Here is a 21,464-nt window from a genome sequence, read left to right as displayed (position 1 = left end):
CTTGTGAAGCAAATGCAATGTAATCCTCATGGTATGTTCATAATTACTCTAAATATTTCCAAAGTATCTATTTTAGATCCGTTAAACCTTTCTGAATGATTAACTGTTAATATTATGGGTTTATTACTAAAACCCTCATTGTTACAGGGTTTATACAGAAAGAAGCATATACATATTACTATCAAATGTAATTTCATAGTTATTCACTGGATAATCTTAACTAGTATTTGTTCCAAAGGTTCTTTATTTTTAGGTTCAAATTGTATGCTTACAGTCCATGAATCATAGTAATTACCAGTAAGTTTGTTGCAACCATTTACTACAGGAATGTTTATTTTGTCATTTGACAGATAGCAAGCAGTTAGCGGGAGTCAAATAATTTCTATCAGTGCTTGCAGTTTATATTAATCAGACTTCTATAAAACAAATTTAAAGGAGGAAAGATTTATTTGGGCTTATTATTTTAGAAGTTTAGTCCCTCTTTCCATGGTCTCATCATTGTGGGCTTGTGAATCAGACCATCAGTCATAGAGAGGGTATAATAGAGCAGAACTTCTCATATTAAGTCAGCTAAGGAGAGAGCAATTACAAAAAGTAACCAGGGCCCAGGTTCACCTTTAAAGGCATACCCTCCACAACCCATCCTCAGATTAGGTCTTTCTTCCACAGTTTACCACTTGGCAATAGCCTGATTAAAATTTAGAATCCATCAATGGATTAAGCCATTGACTAAATGCCCTCAGAGACATGCTGAGAACTGTGCTTTAATAATCTTCTAGGGTGTCTCTGAATCCAATCAAAGTGACAATCAAGACTAACCATCACAATGTTTACATTCTTTTTCTAAAATTTTTAGACGTGCTTAACAAGTTTATCAGTAATCACTGATGGCACTATTTCTGATCTGATTTTCCCTAATATATGGCTAAATAACTGTTGTACAGTTTTGAAAATCAGAGTTCATTAATTTATGGGAGTAACCATTTCAATATATTTTCTTTTCTTTAATAAATATTTTATTGTAAAGATACTGTACAGAGGGGTTACAGTTACATGAGTAAGGTAACGAGTACATTTTCTATCCAGCATTGTTACCTATCCTTTGTTTTTCCCCTACCATCTCTTCCCTTCCCCCCCCCCCCCGAAGTTGTAGAGTTCATTTTCAACATAGTGTCTTGTACGTCTCATTGCTAACAGTGGGTCAACCTGTATCCTTGATTAAGCATTTTGTTATTTCCCTTCCCCTCCCCAAATTAGAAAAATGCATATACAAGATGCAGGGAACCAGAATCAAATACAGTGAAAACAGGGGTTATACCATGGGGAAAGAACATACAACAGAAACAAAAAAAGCACATAGTGCGTTATAAGTATATTTAAAACAACAGCAACAAAAATAAAAACCTCTTGTGTCCCTATCTTGGAGTTCATTTCACTTAGCATCATCTTATATGGCATTATGTACATATAGCTCTTGACCTTTTCTGCTTGTCGTAGACATATACTAGTTACTGCAAATAAGGAAAACCATGGGACCTATGTTTCTTTGGGTCTGGCTAATTTCACTTAACATAATTTTTTTCCAAGTCTCCATTTCCTAACAAATGGGGCAGTGTCATTCTTTTTGATGGAAGCATAGAATTCGTGTGTGTGTGTGTGTGTGTGTGTTTGTGTATTTGTGTGTGTGTGTGACATTTTCTTGGTCCACATTTTCTTCATCTACTGAGGAGCATCAGGGTTGGTTCCGTATCTTAGCTATGGTAAATAATGCTACGGTAAACATAGTTGTGCTGGTAGCTTTAGTATGGTCTTGTTTGTGATTATTTGGTAAATGACCAAAAGTGGAATTGCTGGGGATTAGGAGAGCTCTATGTGGAGTCTTTTGAGGTACTTTCCAAAGTGGTTAAACAAGTTTACACTCCCACCAACAATGCAGTAGGGTTCCCCTTTGGCCACATCCCCTCCACCATCTGTTGTTATTAGATTTCTTGATACTAGCTATTCTAAGTGGGGTGAGGTGGTATCTCAATGTTGTTTTGATTTGCATTTCTTTTATGGCTAGAGAAGTTGAGCATTTCTTCATGTGTCTATTAGCCATTCTTATTTCCTCTTCAGAGAAGTTTCTCTTTAAGTCTATAGCACACTTATTAATCGGGCGGTTTTTTCTTTGAGGATTTGTTGTTGGGGGATTTAATTTTTTTTATTTAATTTTTTGAGCTATAAGTATATTTTAGATATGAGGCCCTTGTCTTCTGTATGGCTACTGAAGATCTTGTCCCAATCTGTAGGCTTTCTATTGATCTTGCTAGCTATGCCCTTTGCCATGCACAAGCTCTGTAGTTTTCAGTATATTTTCATAAGTGATATTACCATCCTTCCTGTATCATTAAAAAAAATTCTTTTGGCTCTGTTCAGCTGTTTTGTGTACACTGCCTTGTACATAGTTGTCACTTACTTGGTACCAAAATATTACTTCCTTAGGTTACAGAATTCTTCACTTCCTTTTTTTTTTTTTTTTTGGGGGGGGGGTGGGGGGTCCAGTCATGGGGCCTGAACTCTGGGCCTGGGCGCTGTCCCTCAGCTTTTCAGCTCAAGGCTAGCACTCAACCACTTAAGCCACAGCGCCACTTCCGGCTTTTTTTCTTTTTGCTTATGTGGTGCTAGGGAATCGAACCCAGGGCCTCAGCATGCAAGGCAAGCACTCTACCACTGAGCCACCTTCCCAGCCCCCAGAATTCTTCACTAGCTTTCTCTAACCGTAAATAAAATATAGTTTTATTTGAATAATATTGATTGAAATGATCTGGATTGGGTTTGTTTCCAATAATAACATGGTTTTATTTGGATGCTTTTAACTAGTACTAATGTTTTTACTTGAAAACCAACTTGTCTCTTCGCTACTAGCGTCAGCAGAATGCCCTGAAGTACGTGACAGAGGAATGGTGCCAAATTGAGTGTGAGCTGCTGAGGGAACGAGGGCTGTGGGGCCCCCCCATTGGTTCCCATCTAGACAAGTGGATGTTGGAGATGACGGAAGGGCCCTGCAGAATGAGGAAAAAAATGGTGCGAAATGACATGTTTTATAACCATTATCCTTACGTGCCAGAAACAGAGCAAGAGACAAACGTGGCGGTGAGTATGCAGAACGGAATGTTGATACTACCTCTTCAGGTCTTTGTGTACATTTTTTCCTTTCATTGTGAGCAAGTTTGGTGAGCTATATCAAATTGGTAATGCTAAGCTGCTGGTGGAGGAATGTAGCAGTGTTGCGGGGCAACAGCAGGGTGCAGTTTGGAACACACTGGCCCGTTTCAAAACCTGGCAATGCCACGTAAAGGTCTGGGGCCTCTTTAGGTGATGGAACCTTTTTAGGCTTATGTTTCTTTTTGAGGAAAATAGTAATTCCACCGCACCTGGCTGTTTGGAGGATTAAAGTTAGTAAGGTGCTTAGAATAATATCTTATGAAGAGTAGACACCTAATCCTTCTCTCCCCCAAGGCAATGCCAAAACTTTGACTCTGTTTTATTTCCTCACTGTTTGCAATCTCTGATCTTGTGCTACTTAGAATGCAGGTCTTGGGATCAGTTTGGGTGTCTAGCAGTGGAAGAAGAGGTCAGAGAAAGATGCTGCTATATCCTGTGGAATTCTATTCAGCCTATGAAAGGAAGAAATGCTATCGTTTGTCAAACTGAACGAACCAGAAGGGTATACTTACTAAGTGAAATAAGCCAGGCACAGAAAGGGAAATGCCACGATGTTGTGCTTAATGTGGACACTAAAATAACAGATCGCACAGAAGTAAGAACATGGAGTCATTACCAAGGAATTTGGAATGTTAAATAGTACAAAGTTTTGTTAGACATGTTGTTGTGCAACATAGAAATGATAGGGAATAGAAATGCATTGCATATTCTAAAATTGTTAATAGTAAGTTTCCTCACTCACTGCAAAGAGTAATAACTACTTGAGGGAATAAATATATTAATTAGCTTGATTTAATCATTGAATCCTATTCCATACATAGAACTTCACTTTGTATTCCCTATATATTATATAATTTCTCAATTTACAATACTTTTTAAAGGAATATTGGTCCTCAACCAATGGTAAATAGTAAAGATTGTTTTTTTCTTTTGCCAGCCCTGGGGCTTGAACCTCAGGGCTTGGGCACTGTTCCTGAGCTTCTTTGGCTAAAGGCCATTACCCTACCACTTTGAGCCACAGCTCCACTTCTGCCTTTTTCTGTTTATGTGGTACTGGGGAATTGAACCCAGGGCTTCAAGCATGCTAGGCAAGCACTCTACCGCTAAGCCACATTCCCAGCTCCAATAGTAAAGATTTTTGAAGATAGCTCCATAAAGTCTACTTTTTCTCAAAGCTGTTCAGTTCTATCAAGACCAGACTTCCTGTAGCTGTGCTTTACGGCACTATAATTTCTAACATAGCAACATATCCACCTGCATTTTTGTAGCCTTTTACCACCACCTACTTTATAACAGCAAAGTAGCAGTACAATCTTCAGTTTATTGTTTTTCCTCAAATTTCTTATGAATTTAAGCTGAGCCAGGCATAGGGTGCGTATCATTCAAGTTTGAGGCCAAACTAGGCTATATAGCAGGACCTTGCTCCAAAAAACAAAATGAGAAAAGAATTAGTCTGCAGCAACTTGATAAAAAAAAATTCTTTTGAATTAGCACTCATTTAGATTGAATTCATCTAAGAATATAAATACTAAGCTATTAAATATTCTCTCCTACACAGGAAACAACTCACTAGATCAGATAGAAACAGCAAACTGTTCATGAAATGGGTCACATCTAACTTTCAATATCATTAGCATTTTACCTGATCAGCAGCCCATGAAATCTAAGCAAGCACTCCTAACAAATGCATAGCAAGTGGAACTTGTTTTTTGACAGGAAGTTTTAGGCAGATAAGAAATGTTGGAGATACATTTACTATATGAAAGCAAAGAGCAGGCAGGAAGGGGACACAATTTTATGCTACATAGTTCATAGTGAATGAATAATCAAAATCTCTAATGAATAATCTTTCCTTTGCTTTTGATAGTTCACAGTTGTTTGTGCCTGTGAAGTCATTAAACACTCATTTTGACCTTTTAAAACTTGAAAATCTGGCAGTGTTGAAAAAAATTTTCAAAAGGATAGAAGTAGCTGCTGTTGATAAACTTTCACCATGAAATCAGTGAAAAATACAGTTTTATGCCACTTGACAGTATTTCAGTCAATAATGGCCCTTTTACCACAGAGGTTTCAGAAGAGAAGAGAAGGTCACCTGATTTCATAACCATCTTAGTGTACACAGAGCTCTCTATCCTGTTCTTACCCAATGACATTAGCTCAGACTAAGTCCCTGTTATTGAGCAATGAGTGACCATGTTTGCAAAGCACAGTGAGCTAAATGTTCTGCAGAACAGTTTACATGTAGTTTCCTCTAAGTCTCACAATAACCCCTAAAACTCATTTAAGACTATTATCCCCATTTTACAGAGAAGGAAACCTGGAAAAGCTAAGAAAGGCTTTCAGGTTGCAGGGATTAAGTAGTGGAGTCCAGCTTGAGTCATCAACCCCTTAGGAGTGGAGTAACCTTAACAAATGACTCTGGTATTTGCCTGCTTTGTGGAATTATCCACAGCCAGTGAGAATGTTCCAAACAGAACCCACGTCAGCTCTGTCTCTCATGCTGCCAGTGTCTGTGCTTCATGTTCGTTGAATAGACCCAGCCACATGGTCTGCCCTAAATTAGAGACCTTTTCGTCACTTCTTCCAGTTCAAGATTGTGTAGAATTGATTTTGAAATTTTTCTAGTAAAAGCGGCCATTGCCAGATTTTCTGGACCTGGGTGTTTACACTGTTTAGAAGAGGGCTTTTAGAGCACAGTGGTTGAAAACGGCTCGGTTAGAGTGCCAATGAATGAAAGCATCAGGTACCAAGTGAGAGTCCAAGTCTCAAGTCTCAGACATTAAAAAAAAAGTACAAAATTACAAATAAACATTTAGGGCAGAGTTTTGGAAGGGCCGGGTGAGAGGCCACGGGCCCTGAGGTTTAGGCATCACTACCCTCATGTTAAATCTTCCCCTGCCCTAACTCTTTCCTCCTGGTGTCACTCCCATGAGCTGGAGTTCAGCCCTTCTGCTCTCCTCACACACGTAGTATTAGGTAGCAGTGTCACTCTGGCAGTGTAGCAGGTATGCACCAACCTGAGCGTTGCTGTGCAAGACAGGCTTTCCTGGGGCAAGGGCAAGTGATTGAATCTTTTATCTTTTTATTAAGGATAGTTATTGTTTCTAAGTAACATTGATCTTTCTACTTAAAGTCACTGATACTGAAGAATAGAGTCATGATTAAAAAGTTAATTCTTTCTTTTGAAATCCCTGATGTGTTAGAAATAAATGGGGTGATTATCTCTTTCATTAGTATAGTATTGTTTCTCTAATTTTCTAATATTACACAGTATATAAAAGAACTTTGCCTTTTTTTTAAGTTTTGGACTTTATTTCTTGACTTCAAATTTGAAGTGTGTAGAACATAAAAACATTTTGGTGGAGTTTATTGCTGCACTTTTAAAACTTTAAAATTATATCTACTAAAAAATTTAATTCAAAGAACTGGTAATAAGAATTATTAATGTCCTGAAAGAAATTAAGCACATGTAGGAGATTCTGTGTTGTCACATGAAAATTGTTTATACTGTCTGCACAGTATTCTCCTGGGGACCAGAGGGTAATTTTTGTAATTACAGTGTCTATGTTGCATTGCACTGTTATTCTTCAGGTGGTAGGAAAGGTCAGTCTTGTGTTACAAAGGAAGCTTACATTATGATGAGAATGTAAAACTACAGGGTTTTAAAGCAATTCTCTCATTAGTTTGAGTCCTAAAGAATGAAAATGAGACATTCTAAGATTTTGATTTTGTAGTATTTTCTTTTTTACAAGTTAATACTCTCAAACAAATTTGCTGTTCATTGCAAAGATTATTGATATAAAGGGTTGGCTGTCTACCTATTAGTTGGGGCTGATCAGAGGCAGAAAACTAATTTACATTTTAAGGTTCCTTTTTGAACTAAAGGAGTGTCTTGTGGCTGCCTGTGGCTATATTTTTATATAATATACAAATATCCTAAGACTCATAGAAAATAAGCCCCTTGGGAAATTTCACTGCTACTGTTAATACACCATAGAAAAATTAAAGAAAATGACTATAAAAGTGCTTTCTAGAAATTCTGGCTTTGAAGAGTGTAGATTTCTGTATAAATATATTTTCAAATTAAATTAATTGTAAATAAAAAGGGCAAATATTGTTGGTAGTACACTTATTTTTTGTTGTAGAAAGCTAGACTGTATAGTAAAGGAAGAACCTTAGTTGATGGGCAGATTTGAGCAAAGCCCCGCCATGCCCCGAGCAAGGGAACGTAGCAGTGCATAGTGGGCACTCACACTCAGGTGGGGGCTTTGTAGTAGAACATGGGGTAAATGTCAAAGTTAGCTTTGAGAAGAGTATATTGTATTAATGATGTTCTAGCAATTTATGTTCTTTTTTTAAATAAATTTAAACCTGAGTAAAATGTCAAACTACTCTATGCATACTATTAATTAGTATTTAGTGTTCTTAGTTATAAGGTAATTTTATATTTACTGATATATATGAATCTTAAGTATACCATTGGTTTTGTGGAGAATGGAGGGCCTGGAGGTCAAACCTGACCCTGAGTTATATACTGTCATCATCCCCTTTCTTCTCAGTGTTGAACTTTATGACATTTTTGCTTTTAAAATACTTTTATTATATTGTGTTCCATTCAGTCTGTCTTAAAATATGTATATAATACCCTGTCACCTAATACCCTACCAAGTTAGAAAATGTTGCTATATATGTTAAAGATTATTCTACAATATAATGCATACATGTTTGATTTTAAAGCAAAAGATTGAACTAAACCACAGAGTATTTGATAGTATCTTAGTAGTACAGCATCTCTTTTACCAAAGGAAGAAAGTATTTGGGAATACATTTTTGCCTTCTTACGTTTATGGTAGAGAAAGGTACTAGAAGTCATCTTCACAACACAAACCATGAAAAGGAAGAAAAGCTAGGAATTGTTCTTGGCTGCATTGTCTCTCTGTAGCTGTGTGCTTAGTCACACTACAGCTCAGCAGAAACTGTCTTCTTGGTAATGAAGTGATGACCTAGTTCTTTAAAATCATTTCTTCAGAAAGCTTCTGATTTAGAGGTTAATGATCAAAGCTTTCTTCTGCGTTCAGCCTTTCTGGAATGGTGTCTATAAAGGTAATGAAGGGAATAGATTCTTGGGTTATTATGGCAGGATAGTCTTCCAGCCAGTAGGCCCTCAGTGCTTTTATCTTGTAGGACATACTATAGGTGACAGTTTAAATCACATAATTGCTCTAATTCTAGCACAAATCTGGGATATGTACAAAGAAAGAGGATGGAAGATAGTATCTAGCATTAGGTTCTAGTCGCCAGGTGTGACACCATATAGAATTGCCCATAAATTACCCATGGCAGTGACACTTTGCTCATCAGTGAGGTGTTTGAGAGCTTGTCCTATTCAGTAGCTCTAAGATTTTGCTATTTTTAAGTTTATCTAAGACTGTTTTGATCATAAGAGAGATTATCTTGCTAACTACCAGTTTAAGCAGCTGCAGATGTCATTGTTAAAATTCCTTTGAGTAGTATGTCATTCTTATTTCATACAGTCCTCAAAAAATTTTATTTTTGTGTTCTTTATGTTTTCTTTTCTGATATGTCTATACTTAATACCCTGTTTTCAGTCTGAGATCCCAAGTAAACAGCCCGAGACTCCCGATGATACCATTCCTCAAAAGGTAAAGCACAAGTTACCACAAAAGAATGCAAACCTCCTGCAGTTTTTCCTTTGTTTGTTTTTGTTGTTGTTTTTAGTGCATGGTAGACTAGACTAACGTAAAAGGTTGGCTTTCGATTTGTTCTTCTGTAAGTTGCTTAGAGTTGAGAAGTTGGTGTCATTCACATGGTGACATCCCATTCTGCTGTTTTTAGTTAGCCACTTGCAGGGTTCCTGTGCTGCTCACTAACAAGCTGCGTATCCACTGCCCCTCACTGTCAAACATACCCTGCTTCGTGCAGAACTAACAATTACGAGGCACGTTGGTGATGGGCAGACTGGCTCTTCAGCTTTGTTTTTCAATTCATTTAATTCTTTTAGATGTTTTGAGAATGCAACCCTCTTTAAAATTGTGTTTTCAGCCGAGCACCAGTAGCTCACACCTGTGGTCCTAGCTACTCAGGGGGCTGAGATCTGAGGATCGCCGTTCAAAGCCAGCCCAGGCAGGAAAGTCCGTGAGACTCCTGTCTCACCAAAAAACCAGAAGTGTTGCCGTGGCTCAAGTGATAGAGCACTCACCTTGAGTTGAAGAGCTCAAGGACAGTGCCGAGGCCCAGAGTTCAAGCCCCAACAACCGACCAAAAAAAAAAAATGTGTTTCAGTCAGAAGGAACTAATGGAAACTAAGAATATATGACCACCTCTAATTTTCTTTAATTGGTATAAAAATATATAATTTTTAGGTTTCCAGAAAGATAATTCAGTAGAGACATAGAAATATATGCATATAATTCAGTGCATATAGTTTTGGGAAAAAGTTATTGCTATTTAAATTTAAATCTGTGTGTGAAGTCAGTACGGAATAGCCATCATTCCTTATCTATTTGTTCATGGTCTTGCCCATCACTAACTTCGTCATCACCATCTTTAACATTAGCAACTTTGAGTTGAAGATGATTTCAGATGTCATACAAAACTGTTAGGGTACAAAGTTTATTACCTTTCGGTATAAAAAATATATTGCAGTGTTCTTACTAGGTTTGATCCTCCCTTAATTACTACTGTTTCATCATTTTGACACTTACCAATGTCATATAATATTTTTTCAGTCTTCATTTGTCATATACCCTTCCTTGGTTTGCTCGTTGCTCTAATTCCCTAGCCCCACAGCTGCAGTTAAAACAAAAACTGTGGCTTCAGGTAGATGCTGTATATGGATTTGGTTTTATATTTCAGTCTCTGTCTTCCACCTAGTTAGACAATTGTTTTCCATTTTAGTTGGCAATTTTTTTTTTTGGTGTTTTTTTTTTTTTGGGGGGGGGGGTCCAGTCGTGGGGCCTGAACTCTGGGCCTGGGCACTGTCCCTCAGCTCTTCAGCTCAAGGCTAGCGCTCTACCACTTGAGCCACAGCACCACTTCCAGCTTTTTTCTTTTTGCTTATGTGGTGCTAAGGAATGGAACCCAGGGCCTCATGCATGCAAGGCAAGCGCTCTACCACTGAGCCACCTTCCCAGCCCTAGTTGACAGTTGTTTTTAGAAGGAGAGTAATTGTTCAAAATGAGTATTATTGGAGATGTTATATATTGACTATTTGAATTTGAAGACTTCAGATAATAGAATTTTTAAATAGGTATTCCTATGTATAGGAAAGGAGAAGTAAAATATAAGAGGAAAGCTTTATAGCATGCTCATATACCATCTTTTTCTTAAGGTATAATATAAAATCTGGTTTTAATTCTGATCTTGGGAATCAACATGAACATAAACTTTTTCCTCTGTAAATCATTTCAGTCCTTAACTTCTCATCATATATGAATCAAAGAAAAAATAGGTCAATTAAAGAACTTATATTTAGAATAAAAACTAACTATTCTGGAAAAAAAAGTATCAAATGCCAAAACATTAAAACTTCTTATATTTCTAGATAATTAATTTCTTCTTCAAAATAGACTTGCATTTGCTCTCACAGTAACCCCGTAGTTATAGTTTCATTGTATTCTTTTATGTACCGAACAGTAAGAATGTTTTAGGTAACTAGAGATGGCAGCTCCTCCTAGTGGGTTCACTTGAGGGTGCCATCTAGTGGGATACTTACTTGGTTCTGGGTTGGGTCATGTCTCAGAAGTATCTGAAGATGTTCTCCATTTCCTGAGTGGCAGTGAAACCTGGGACTATAGGAAAGAGTGGGCAATTCTGATTGTCTCCCTCCAAGTATTGAGAAAGTATACACATAATCTAGGTTATTCCAAGTGTATGGATACTTCCAGCCTGATCTGTTTACTTGAGACAGAAGCAGAGTTCCAAGCTCTTGCACAAACAGTCCCTTGCAGCTCACTCTCTCCACAGTGGCATTCTCTCCTGTCCTCTGTGGGCAGGTGTTCTGATACACAGTGGGGGCAGGCAGTACCCATCCAGAAATATTGTTTGGCTAGACTTTTGTTTAGCTATTTCTGTTTGGGGAAGTGAAAAAAAATCACTAATATTATCTACATAACTTTTTCCCCCAAAAAAATAGAATCTTAAAATTTTTTATAACAACCCAGAAGTCTATAGATTTACTATGTATACATCTATTAAATGCATCCCCCCCCCCCAAAAAAAAGGGAATACAAAGAATCATGAAGCATACCTCTCCTCAGAAAGCTTGTCTTACAATTCTTGGAGATATTTATCTGAGTCATGTTCTTTTGGTATTTCTTAGAAACCTGCCAGGTACAGAAGAGCCATAAGCTATGACAGTAAAGAATACTACATGCGCCTGGCCTCTGGCAATCCAGCTATTGTCCAGGACACCATTGTGGAGAGTTCAGAAGGTGAAGCTGCCCAGCAGGAGCCAGAGCATGGAGAGGACACCATTGCCAAGGTCAAAGGTCAGCCTTCCTCTTAAATTTTGGTTAAGAATCCATTTGGAACATTTTCTGTGTGAATTTATATGAGAAAATTAGAAGTTGTTAGCAGTAGGGACAGCCTAAAAGTGTCTCCATCCCACTTTTCTTAAAGATTAATGGACATCCGTACCAGTGGTTCTTCTTTATTGAGCACAGATGAAAGTCGTGTGCTCATTGCTTATTAACTTTTTCTATGGCATTTGGCACAATGCCCAGTGGTGCCGGGTATTTTAGGCAGAGTCCCTAATGACTGAATAAATACTAGTGAAATTAAAACTATTTCACAGGCATTAATTCATTTTAACCAACAGTATGAAATAATGGTCTTTCTACTTAGGACTAAGTGAGAGGTTACTCTAAACTTAAATTTGGGGGGCTTAATATATGATGAATTTGACTGAAATGACCATGGGCTTTTTGATTCTGTAATTTTATACCTCTATGCCCTCCGTCCTAAATGGTCTTCTTTACTTCTTTGTGCAGCTTGTCCATAGTCTTTCTCTTAACAGATTAGATCCAGTCAGGAAGACATAAATCAAATGTCAAACATCTTTCTTGAAGAAGCTTTGACTCTGTCCATGATGGCATGTAGCTTGTAGCTCTTTTAGCAGTTTCAGGGATTTTTCACTGATAGATGGTTTTCTGTTTTTAATTTATGAGTTTGCCTCAGAGACAGAGATGATTTTTTTTCACCTAATAGCTGTGGCATATGGATAGCACAAAATTAAAATTCAGTCAACATTGAACAAGTCAGTCTTTTGTTTTAACTTTTTAAAAATTCTTGATTGACCACAAACTCAAAAGGCCTGTACATTTTCTGAAGATAAAGCCCTGACAGGTACAGTAAGAATCCCTTAATGAGATGTCTTAAATTTTTATTCTTCTATTTTGGAAGGATAATTCTTTTGTTATTGTTGTTAAATTTTATTGTCAGCGTGATGTACAGAAAGGTTACCATTACATATGTAAGTTAGTGAATACATTTCTCGTCTAACGTTGTTACCCCGCCCCTGGTTTTCTCCCAATTTCCTTCTCCCCTCATTCCCCCAACCACGCTGTAAAGTTCATTTCCAACATAGTGTTTTGTGAGTATCTCTGTTGCATTGGTTCACCCTTTGTCTCACCATGTTGTTATTCCCCTTCCCTTCCCCAAATCAGATAAAAGTACATATAAGACACAGGGTACCAAAATCAAATACAGTGATGTGAAGCTATTTCTTTTTATCTTTCATTTTCTCCCCCACCCCCTATGATTTATCCCTTGTTGTCACTGTATTTGAGATATCTTAAATTTAAAAGCTAGATTTAAAAACTTAGCATTAATTATTATCAAATTTAAAACTGTGTTTCTGATGCTATAGTTCTAAAATCTAATAGTGTATGACCATGTCAATAAAAAAGCAATACCTAAAAGTTGAAATCATTCCTTCTCTTTTTCTTGATGATCATGACTTGCTTAATATTTCATAATGGACATAACATCTTCACAGAATCTATGAAAGTTTTCGTGAATAAGAGGTTAGAACGTGCTATGATTTACACCTATAATCCTAGCTACTCAGGAGGCTGAGATCTGAGGATTATGGCTCAAAGCCAGCCTAAAAGTCCATGAGATGCTTATCTCCAAATAGCCACCAAAAACCTTTGCCTCAAGTGATAGAGCATTAGCCTTGAGCAAAAAAGCTCAAGGGCAGCATTCAGGCCCCGAGTTCCAACCCCATGACTGGCACACACATGGAGGGAAAAAAAAAAAAACTTTTTGGAGTTGTACTGAAAACTTATCAAATTGGGCACATAGCTATGGTTCTTGGATATAAACCAAGGCACAGAGAATCTCAGGAATGACTGAGTTTAGGTCATTTGCACTTAACTCTTCAGACCTGATTCTCCCAATCTCTATTAATTGAGTTGAAATTACCAACACTGATATGTGGCTGCTAGGATATACCAGATGCTAGCTACATAAGACAGAGTTGATTCATTTACCTAAAAACAATGTACCTAGAAGCTTTCCTCACTGTGGATATTCTCAGCAGGATTTTTACCTTTCCTGACTTGTTATTACACTTTTTCACATATAAATACAATTCTCACGTGAACTAATATGAAGAAAATAAGATATTTAACAGTTGATTTATTTGACTTTTCCAAAATACTTAGAATAACTATTCCCAGTATATATACTGTTACCATGCATGGTACAACTAAGGAATGATAATTCAATAAAAGGTGTGATTTAGAATGTATTTCAAGGCCACATAGTATTGTGAGACCTCTCTAGTAATTGCCACTAACTGGCTGTAATTTTTTCTGCTGTGATTTTTTAATGAAGTTAACAAAATGTAGGCAGTAAATGTTTCCTTAATCTATGAGTGACCGGTACCTGTATTACTAAAAATCTGTTCCTTTTATTTTTGACATTATGTTCTGACTAAATTCACTCATGTTTGAAAACCTATACTGCTGCTTGTGAAATGAGGATTGGAATGGTCTTTGTGAGCACAAGTAAGTAGGATCTCAAACTTAGAACTGGCTATCTGTATTTTTGTGTCAGTAGCTTTTTATTATAAAGTACACATGCCCTTAATAACACTCATCTCCAGGCAGCACAATTCTCACTACTAATTATGCTAAACTCTGAATTTGCCACCATGAGCTGACACGTCCTGAGAATTTACTGTGTACTAAGCATGAGTTAGACCTTTACAAGAATCACCTCATTTGGTTCTCGCAAAAAAATTTTGAGGGAGATAGTATTCTTATTCCAATTTTGTACGTAAGAAAACTAAGATTTAAAAAGAAAAAATAATTTACTAAGGTCACACAACACTTTAACTTTCAGCCCTTTGCTACGAGTCACTAAACTTGGCTCCCCTGTACCTTCTAGGTTCTCTCAAATTGGAAATGTACTGGAAGGACTGTTGGTTCACTTTCTGTTCTATGACAGATAACTGAGAGAAATCAACTTGTAAAAAGTAAATGTACATTTTGGCCAACAATTTCCTAGGTCTCGATATGGTGAGAGTCATCATTGTGAGGGTCAATACACTATGGCAGAAAACACAAGGAGGCACAAAGAGCTGCCCATCTCATGGTGATCAGAAGACAGAGGGAGAGATGGAAAGAGTTGAGGGACTCAATATCTCCTTCAAGCCCATGCCTCTAATATCCTACCTTCCTCTCATAGGTTTCTCTTTTTAAAAGTACTAAGGGCCAGGCACCGGTGGCTCATGCCTGTAATCCTAGCTACTCAGGAGGCTGAGATCTGAGGATCACAGTTCAAACCCAGCCCGGGCAGGAAAGTCCGTGAGACTCTTATATCCAATAAACCACTAGAAAACCAGAAGTGGCGCTGTAGCTGAAGAGCTGAGGGACAGCGCCCAATCCCAGAGTTCAAGCCCCATGATCGACCAAAAAAAAAAAAAAAGTACTGAGGACCAACCTTTAATCTGTGGACCTATGGGGGACACATCCAAACTCTATAAGGCTATACTGTGCCCCTACACGGCTGCTCCCTTGTCACATACAATATCATATGCCCTGTTGGATTTTGTGCTATAGGTTTAGTCAAGCCCCCTTTAAAACGTTCTCGATCTGCACCTGACGGAGGAGATGAGGAGAACCAGGACCAGCTACAAGATCAGATTGCAGAGAGCAGCTCTATGGAAGAGGAAGAGAAAACAGACAATGCGACTTTGCTGCGCCTCTTAGAAGAAGGAGAAAAGGTATTGTGCTTCTTTACAAGTATGGGTTGTATTAAGGTACATTACAAGTTATAAGTGGTTAAGGGAAAGGTTAATGAAGTTGTTAATAAGGAATTCGAGAGATTTGTTCTCCTCTCATGTTCAAGGGTTTCCTGACTTTTCTACATACATTTAACAATGTAAAATTAATCCAGAACCAGTTTTGTCAGTTGGTACCTAATTCTTTGTTAGACTGAAGAATTCACTATTGCAAGTTCAAGTATATATCATTCAACAGTGTGGTCTTGTTTTGTTGTGTTGTGTTTTCTCTACAACTCTGTTTTTCTAGTTACCACAAACAGCTACAGCCAATGTGTATCCCTGCCTCCAGTCTTACAATTACGCTTTAGTCTCTTGCACTCATGGGAAACTGTGGTATTCTCTTGTTTTACCCTGTACTTCCTGTGTTCTTCCCACTCCTTTCACTGACTCTGCTTGTGACCTGATCCCCTGCGGCATCTATGCCACTGTATCATTATTATACCTACCACATTTTTTTAACTCTTCTTGACTCACACTTCTGTACTCATGCTCTGGGGGTTTTTCCCTCCACAAATGCCCCTTTCTCCTTCCCTTGCATAACCTCTATCTTACTAAATCCTATTTGTCCTTTAATCTATATATCTATAAATCCTATATGTAGGAAGCTTTCTGTCAGATTACCAGCTCAGGCTTAGTTACATATCCTTCTATGTGCCTTCATAATGCCTTACTTATACCTTGTCTGTATAATGTTGCATAAGCATTGGTTCCTGGATCTATCTCTTTCCAGATAATGAGCTCTTCATAGTCAAACACTGTTTCTTTTTCCTATTTACATTGCCTTACACAATTTCAATCACATAAAACCACACAATATGCTTTTAAATGAAAGAACAGGAGGAGGGAGGAAAGGAAGGATTGTATAGGGAATATCACTGTTTATTCTTTGCCTATTAACTTAGTTCTTGGTATACCCCTTGAGATCTAACTGCTAATAAATAGTAATCAAAAACTGGAATATAATTTAAACAATTCTGTTTAAATGTATGCCCAGAAAAATCTTGCCTAAAACTATAAAAAGATCAAAAATGAAAACTATAAAAGTATATACATTCAGAAGGCAGTGTATGTGTGTGACTAGTGAAGTATGTCAGGAAGCTCAGTTTTAGTCAGTGTGTAGAATATGTGTCTTCCATGAAGGAAGCACTTAGCTTAATACTTTGTACCTGCTCCCAATATTTCCTGTCACACTCTACCATTTTTTTTATTGAAGTAACTTAAATTTCTTTAATTGTGAAAATGGATGTTTTCAATTTTTCACTATTTTTAATTGCAAGTAATAACTGCATTTTGGTACATTCTGATTTTTTATCTATAAACATTACAGAAAGATTCAGTCTCGCTAACTAGCACAACCATCCATCACACTTCGCTAATTTATCACTTTGTAAGGAGACTTATTAACCTATTTCATTCAGTTTGAAATACATAATGAATTTTTGCTACCCATGGCCACAGTGTCATGGGAAAGGTGACTGAAACTTATTCTCCACTGCAAGCTCTACCTATTTGTGCTGCTTGGCCAACATTTCTTCTCTCCTAATTATATTCCCCCACCAGTGGAAACAAACTTTGTATTTTCTGTCCATTTTTTAAAACTTGTAATCCTTGTTTGCTCTAATTGGTTTGAGTTTGAATAGTGCAGGAAATGGATTCCAACTGACATTTATTTGACATTTGTTTAGCTTTGATTTAGTGGCTGATTTTTTTTTTCCCTTTGACTCACATTGAACTAGAGTTTAAGTAAGAAAGACTTTTACTAAGAATAACCTATTGTCCTTTGAAAAGAAAAGAATAGTTACATTGAGAGATTTAGTAAACCCTCCTCCTGTGAGGAAATCAGAGCTTCTGCCAGGCTTAGCTTTTTACAATGATACCAGTCATCTTGTCTGCCAGGAGACAAGATCCAGGTAGGGAGAAGCGGTCACATTCCACAAGACAGGGCCCGGGAGTATTGTGGAGAAAGGACAGAGGACTTCACAGGAAAGATACAGCACCATGTCCTTTATCTTGTATATCCCAGCACAAGTGAACGGGGGCAGACAAGCTCAGAGAAATTAAGAAATCTCACCAAATAGCTGTTTTAACTACAGACCTGCCTGAGAATTTTCCCTGGCCCTGCATGTCATTTTCCCCCTGCATCATCTTCCCTCTTGAAGGGAACACGTGCTCTAATCTCCTTCCATGTTTGTCTGAGGCCCCTTTTCTTCTCAGCGTATTGTGTGGGTCCCTTCCATGAGATCAGGGACCTCGTCAGCTTGTGTCTTTGAACATAGTTCCATGTGCCTGGCACATAGATAGTCCTTGTTGAACACTGGGAGAAATGGAAGGGCTAGGTGGAGTACACAGATGGGTGGACAATGTGAGTAAAAGGCCATTTCGGTTTACTGACGGTCCCTGCAAACAGCTCTTCTTTCTAAGGGCTTCTTAAAGGGCTTAGATGCAGCTTTGTTATGCCTAGCTCAGGGTTGCTATAAGAGAATAACAGAAAATAGTAATAAGCTGAAGTTAGTTAAGAAAACTATATTAAAGAATATTGTATTTGTGCCTTTCTAGATCCAACACATGTACCGTTGTGCTCGAGTCCAGGGCCTGGATACCAGTGAGGGGCTACTTCTTTTTGGGAAAGAGCATTTTTATGTGATTGATGGGTTTACCATGACAGCAACCAGAGAAATAAGAGATATAGAAACTTTGCCTCCAAAGTAAGTAAATGAATGAAGAGCCACAAAGTACAGCCATCTTTATAAGATAAAAAAATGTAACTAAGAGTGTTCTCATGTACTCCAAGGATCCTGGCAGGTGGATGACTGGATCCCAAGCAGGGATTAGCTGAGTTCCCTTCATCTCCCATTTTCTCTGCAGTACTAGGTTAGTACTAATAGTGTGGAGCCAGCTTGGTGACTCACGCCTATAATCCTAGCGACTCAAGAGGCCAACCCAAGCAGGAAAGTCTGTGAGACTCTTTACCTCTAAGTAACCACCAGAAAACTAGAAGTGGAGCGCTAGCCTTTAGCAAAAAAGCTCAGAGACAGTGCATAGGCCCTGAGTTTCAAGCCCCATGATCAATAAAAAAATAAAATGATAGTGAGTAGAGAGAAACTCAGAAGACTAAGCCAGAGGAAAAGTTAGAAACTTGAGCAGTCAGGTAGCTGCCAGATTATTCTCTTAAACATATTTTTAAAGGAAAATTTGGATATTTTGCCTCTCTTTTATTCATACGTTTAAAATGGCAGGTCCTTTGTTAAACAGTGAACGTATCTCTTGCTGTGTGTTTGTTTCTCTTCTTTCCCTTGGCTGCCTATCTAGTATGCATGAACCAATTATCCCCAGAGGAGCCAGGCAAGGCCCCAGCCAGCTTAAGAGAACCTGCAGCATTTTCGCATATGAAGATATCAAAGAAGTGCATAAAAGAAGGTATCTCTTACAGGTGAGTTCATATAGTAGCAGTAAAGATTTCATCATGTTCCTTTGTTTGGAAGATGCATCATTTAAAAACTGGTAGGCACCATGAAAAGCCACTGAAGCATCTGCATTGTTTAGACAGACTCCAATCCTCTGAGTGCATAACTAAATCATATCTCTCTTTAAAAAAAAAAAAAACAACCTAAGATTTAAATGTTTGTTAATCATTTTTGCCTGTGGCTTTTTTTTTTTTTTTTTTTGGTCCGGTTGTGGGGCCTGAACTGTGGCCTGGGCACTGTCCTTCAGCTCTTCAGCTCAAGGCTAGCACTCTACCACTTGAGCCACAGTGCCACATCCAGCTTTTTTCTTTTTGCTTATATGGTGCTGAGGAATCGAACCCAGGGCCTCATGCATGCAAGGCAAGCGCTCTACCACTGAGCCACCTTCCCTGCCCCTGTGTGGCTTTGTAAGTCAGAGAGAGAGAGAGAGAGAGAGAGAGAGAGAGTGTGTGTGTGTGTGTGTGTGTGTGTGTCAGTCCTGGGATCTTGAACTCAGGGCCTCGCTCTACCACTGAGCCACCTTCCCAGCCCTGTGTGGCTTTGTAAGTCTGTGTGTGTGTGTGTGTGTGTGTGTGTGTGTCGCTCTACCACTGAGCCATCTTCCCAGCCCTGTGTGGCTTTGTAAGTCTGTGTGTGTGTGTGTGTGTCAGTCCTGGGATCTTGGACTCAGGGCCTGGGCACTGTCCCTGAACATTTTTATTTGTGGCTAGCACTGCGCCACTTGAGCCACAGTTCTACTTCCAGCTTTTTGTTAGTTTATTAGAGATAAGAATCTTACAGACATTCCTGCTTGGGGTGGCTTTGAACCACAATCCTCAAATCTCAGTCTTCTAAGTTAGCTAGGATTAGAGGCATGAGCCACCAGTGTCTGAGGCAAGTCAGCATTATAATTGGTTTTCTAATACAAAAAATTACATAGTATCTTTAATCTTAGAAACATAATTTTAGAATTATTTTATCTATTTTTAAAGATTTTCTAAATACATTGAACAAAATTAAACAAATATTTCATTGTGTAGCATAATCTTCAGAGATTTCATAACTAAAATACTATCCAGTCAAGAAATTAACTTCAACATTGTAGAAATTAATATTAGAAAGTTAATATGTAATTTTACATGTGATCTTCTGTTTTATCTTAATGGGTTTTTCTCTCTCTCTGCCTCTGATTGTTTCAGCCTATTGCTGTTGAAGTTTTCTCTGGAGATGGACGGAATTACCTCCTTGCTTTTCAGAAAGGAATTAGGAACAAAGTCTACCAAAGGTCTTGTTTATTAAGAATGTTTTATACTCTGTGAGGGGAAGATATGGAGGGGAACCTGTTACCAACCAGTTCAACTAGCTTTTGAAAATCTAGAATGTATATCAGTGAGTCAACATCTTTGAAGACAATATTCATTTATTTTTTGTTCATCTCTTTATAATTATTTTATAACTTTTAGAGTGATACAATTCTATTGTGAAACTTTTTCTTTCTGGTAACTTACAGTGGAGGTTATCAAAGGCTTATTGTATCATAGTTTTGTGTATCTCTGAATGTTAAAAGAGGACAAATCGTGCTTTAAAAAAATATTTCAGGCTCAAAATAGGCTTCTTCAAAATGAAAGTCACAGCATCCCTTGCTATTGAGCTTAATGGCTGAGTTTGATTAGAAATTATATTCACTCAAGTCTTTTCTGGCCTTGAAAGGGAAGTTGTATACCTTTTTCCTTGAAAATAGTAAACTATATTTAGTTGTAGTCAACTATATTTAGATTTTACATTTTTAAAGAAAAATATACATACCTGTGATACTTGAAGATATTGTATGAGATAGTTTTGTTATATAGACAGCCCATTTTGGTCTCCAGCCAGTGATCCTCCTTGCCTGTCTCCTGAGTTGCTGAGGAGAGTACACCACCACCCCGGCACTTACAGGCATACCTAGGGATATGCAAATAATAAGGCTTCTGTGAACCCATCTTAGACTTGAGAAGCTTTGTCTTATTGTCTGAAGGGAGATATAAATCCCTACAATTCCTCTGCTACTAGAAGTTTTGTGTTTAAATTTCTTCCAAAAGAAGTAATTGCTATCAGGTAACCCTGTGTGTCAGTACAATACAGTATGGAACAGTCATCCTCCTTTACTCAGAGTTACATATTCCTTCAGGCTCCTCAGATGCAGAGAACTGGAAATACTTTTTTCCTATTATATGTATGTCTCTGTAACAAAGTTTAACTTTCAAAATAGATACAGTAAGAGATTAACAACAACTAAAATACACTGGAATTATTCTATAATATGTTATAGGGAGCTACTTGTGAATCACTTATTTCTGGAGTTTCCCATGTAATATTTTGGACCACCTTTGGTCCAAACTGCAGGAAGCAAAGATATAACTTGTGGTGGAGAGAGGGGGCCACTGTAATGTGGTCTAAGGACTAGATTCCCTTTTTATATATAAGTAACACCAATTCCTAAAAACAGTATTGTTTTCAACACT

General features: G+C 37.8%; 1 protein-coding gene across 1 annotated transcript in view; it reads left to right on the top strand.

The window, feature by feature from the left end:
* The window catches only part of Wdfy3 (WD repeat and FYVE domain containing 3), a 265,342-nt gene that overhangs the window by 209,870 nt on the left and 34,008 nt on the right, over positions 1-21,464 (top strand). Inside the window, exons 43-49 of the mRNA XM_042668429.1 lie at positions 2,905-3,132; positions 8,814-8,867; positions 11,546-11,714; positions 15,294-15,457; positions 18,074-18,222; positions 18,827-18,947; positions 20,160-20,245. Of these exons, the coding sequence (XP_042524363.1) occupies positions 2,905-3,132; positions 8,814-8,867; positions 11,546-11,714; positions 15,294-15,457; positions 18,074-18,222; positions 18,827-18,947; positions 20,160-20,245 (971 nt within the window). The remainder of the gene's footprint in view (positions 1-2,904; positions 3,133-8,813; positions 8,868-11,545; positions 11,715-15,293; positions 15,458-18,073; positions 18,223-18,826; positions 18,948-20,159; positions 20,246-21,464) is intronic.

Source organism: Dipodomys spectabilis, unplaced genomic scaffold (assembly GCF_019054845.1).
Source record: "Dipodomys spectabilis isolate Male_0828 unplaced genomic scaffold, ASM1905484v1 ptg000436l, whole genome shotgun sequence".
Taxonomy (NCBI): Eukaryota; Metazoa; Chordata; class Mammalia; order Rodentia; family Heteromyidae; genus Dipodomys; species Dipodomys spectabilis.
This window is presented reverse-complemented; position numbering and strand designations above follow the sequence as displayed.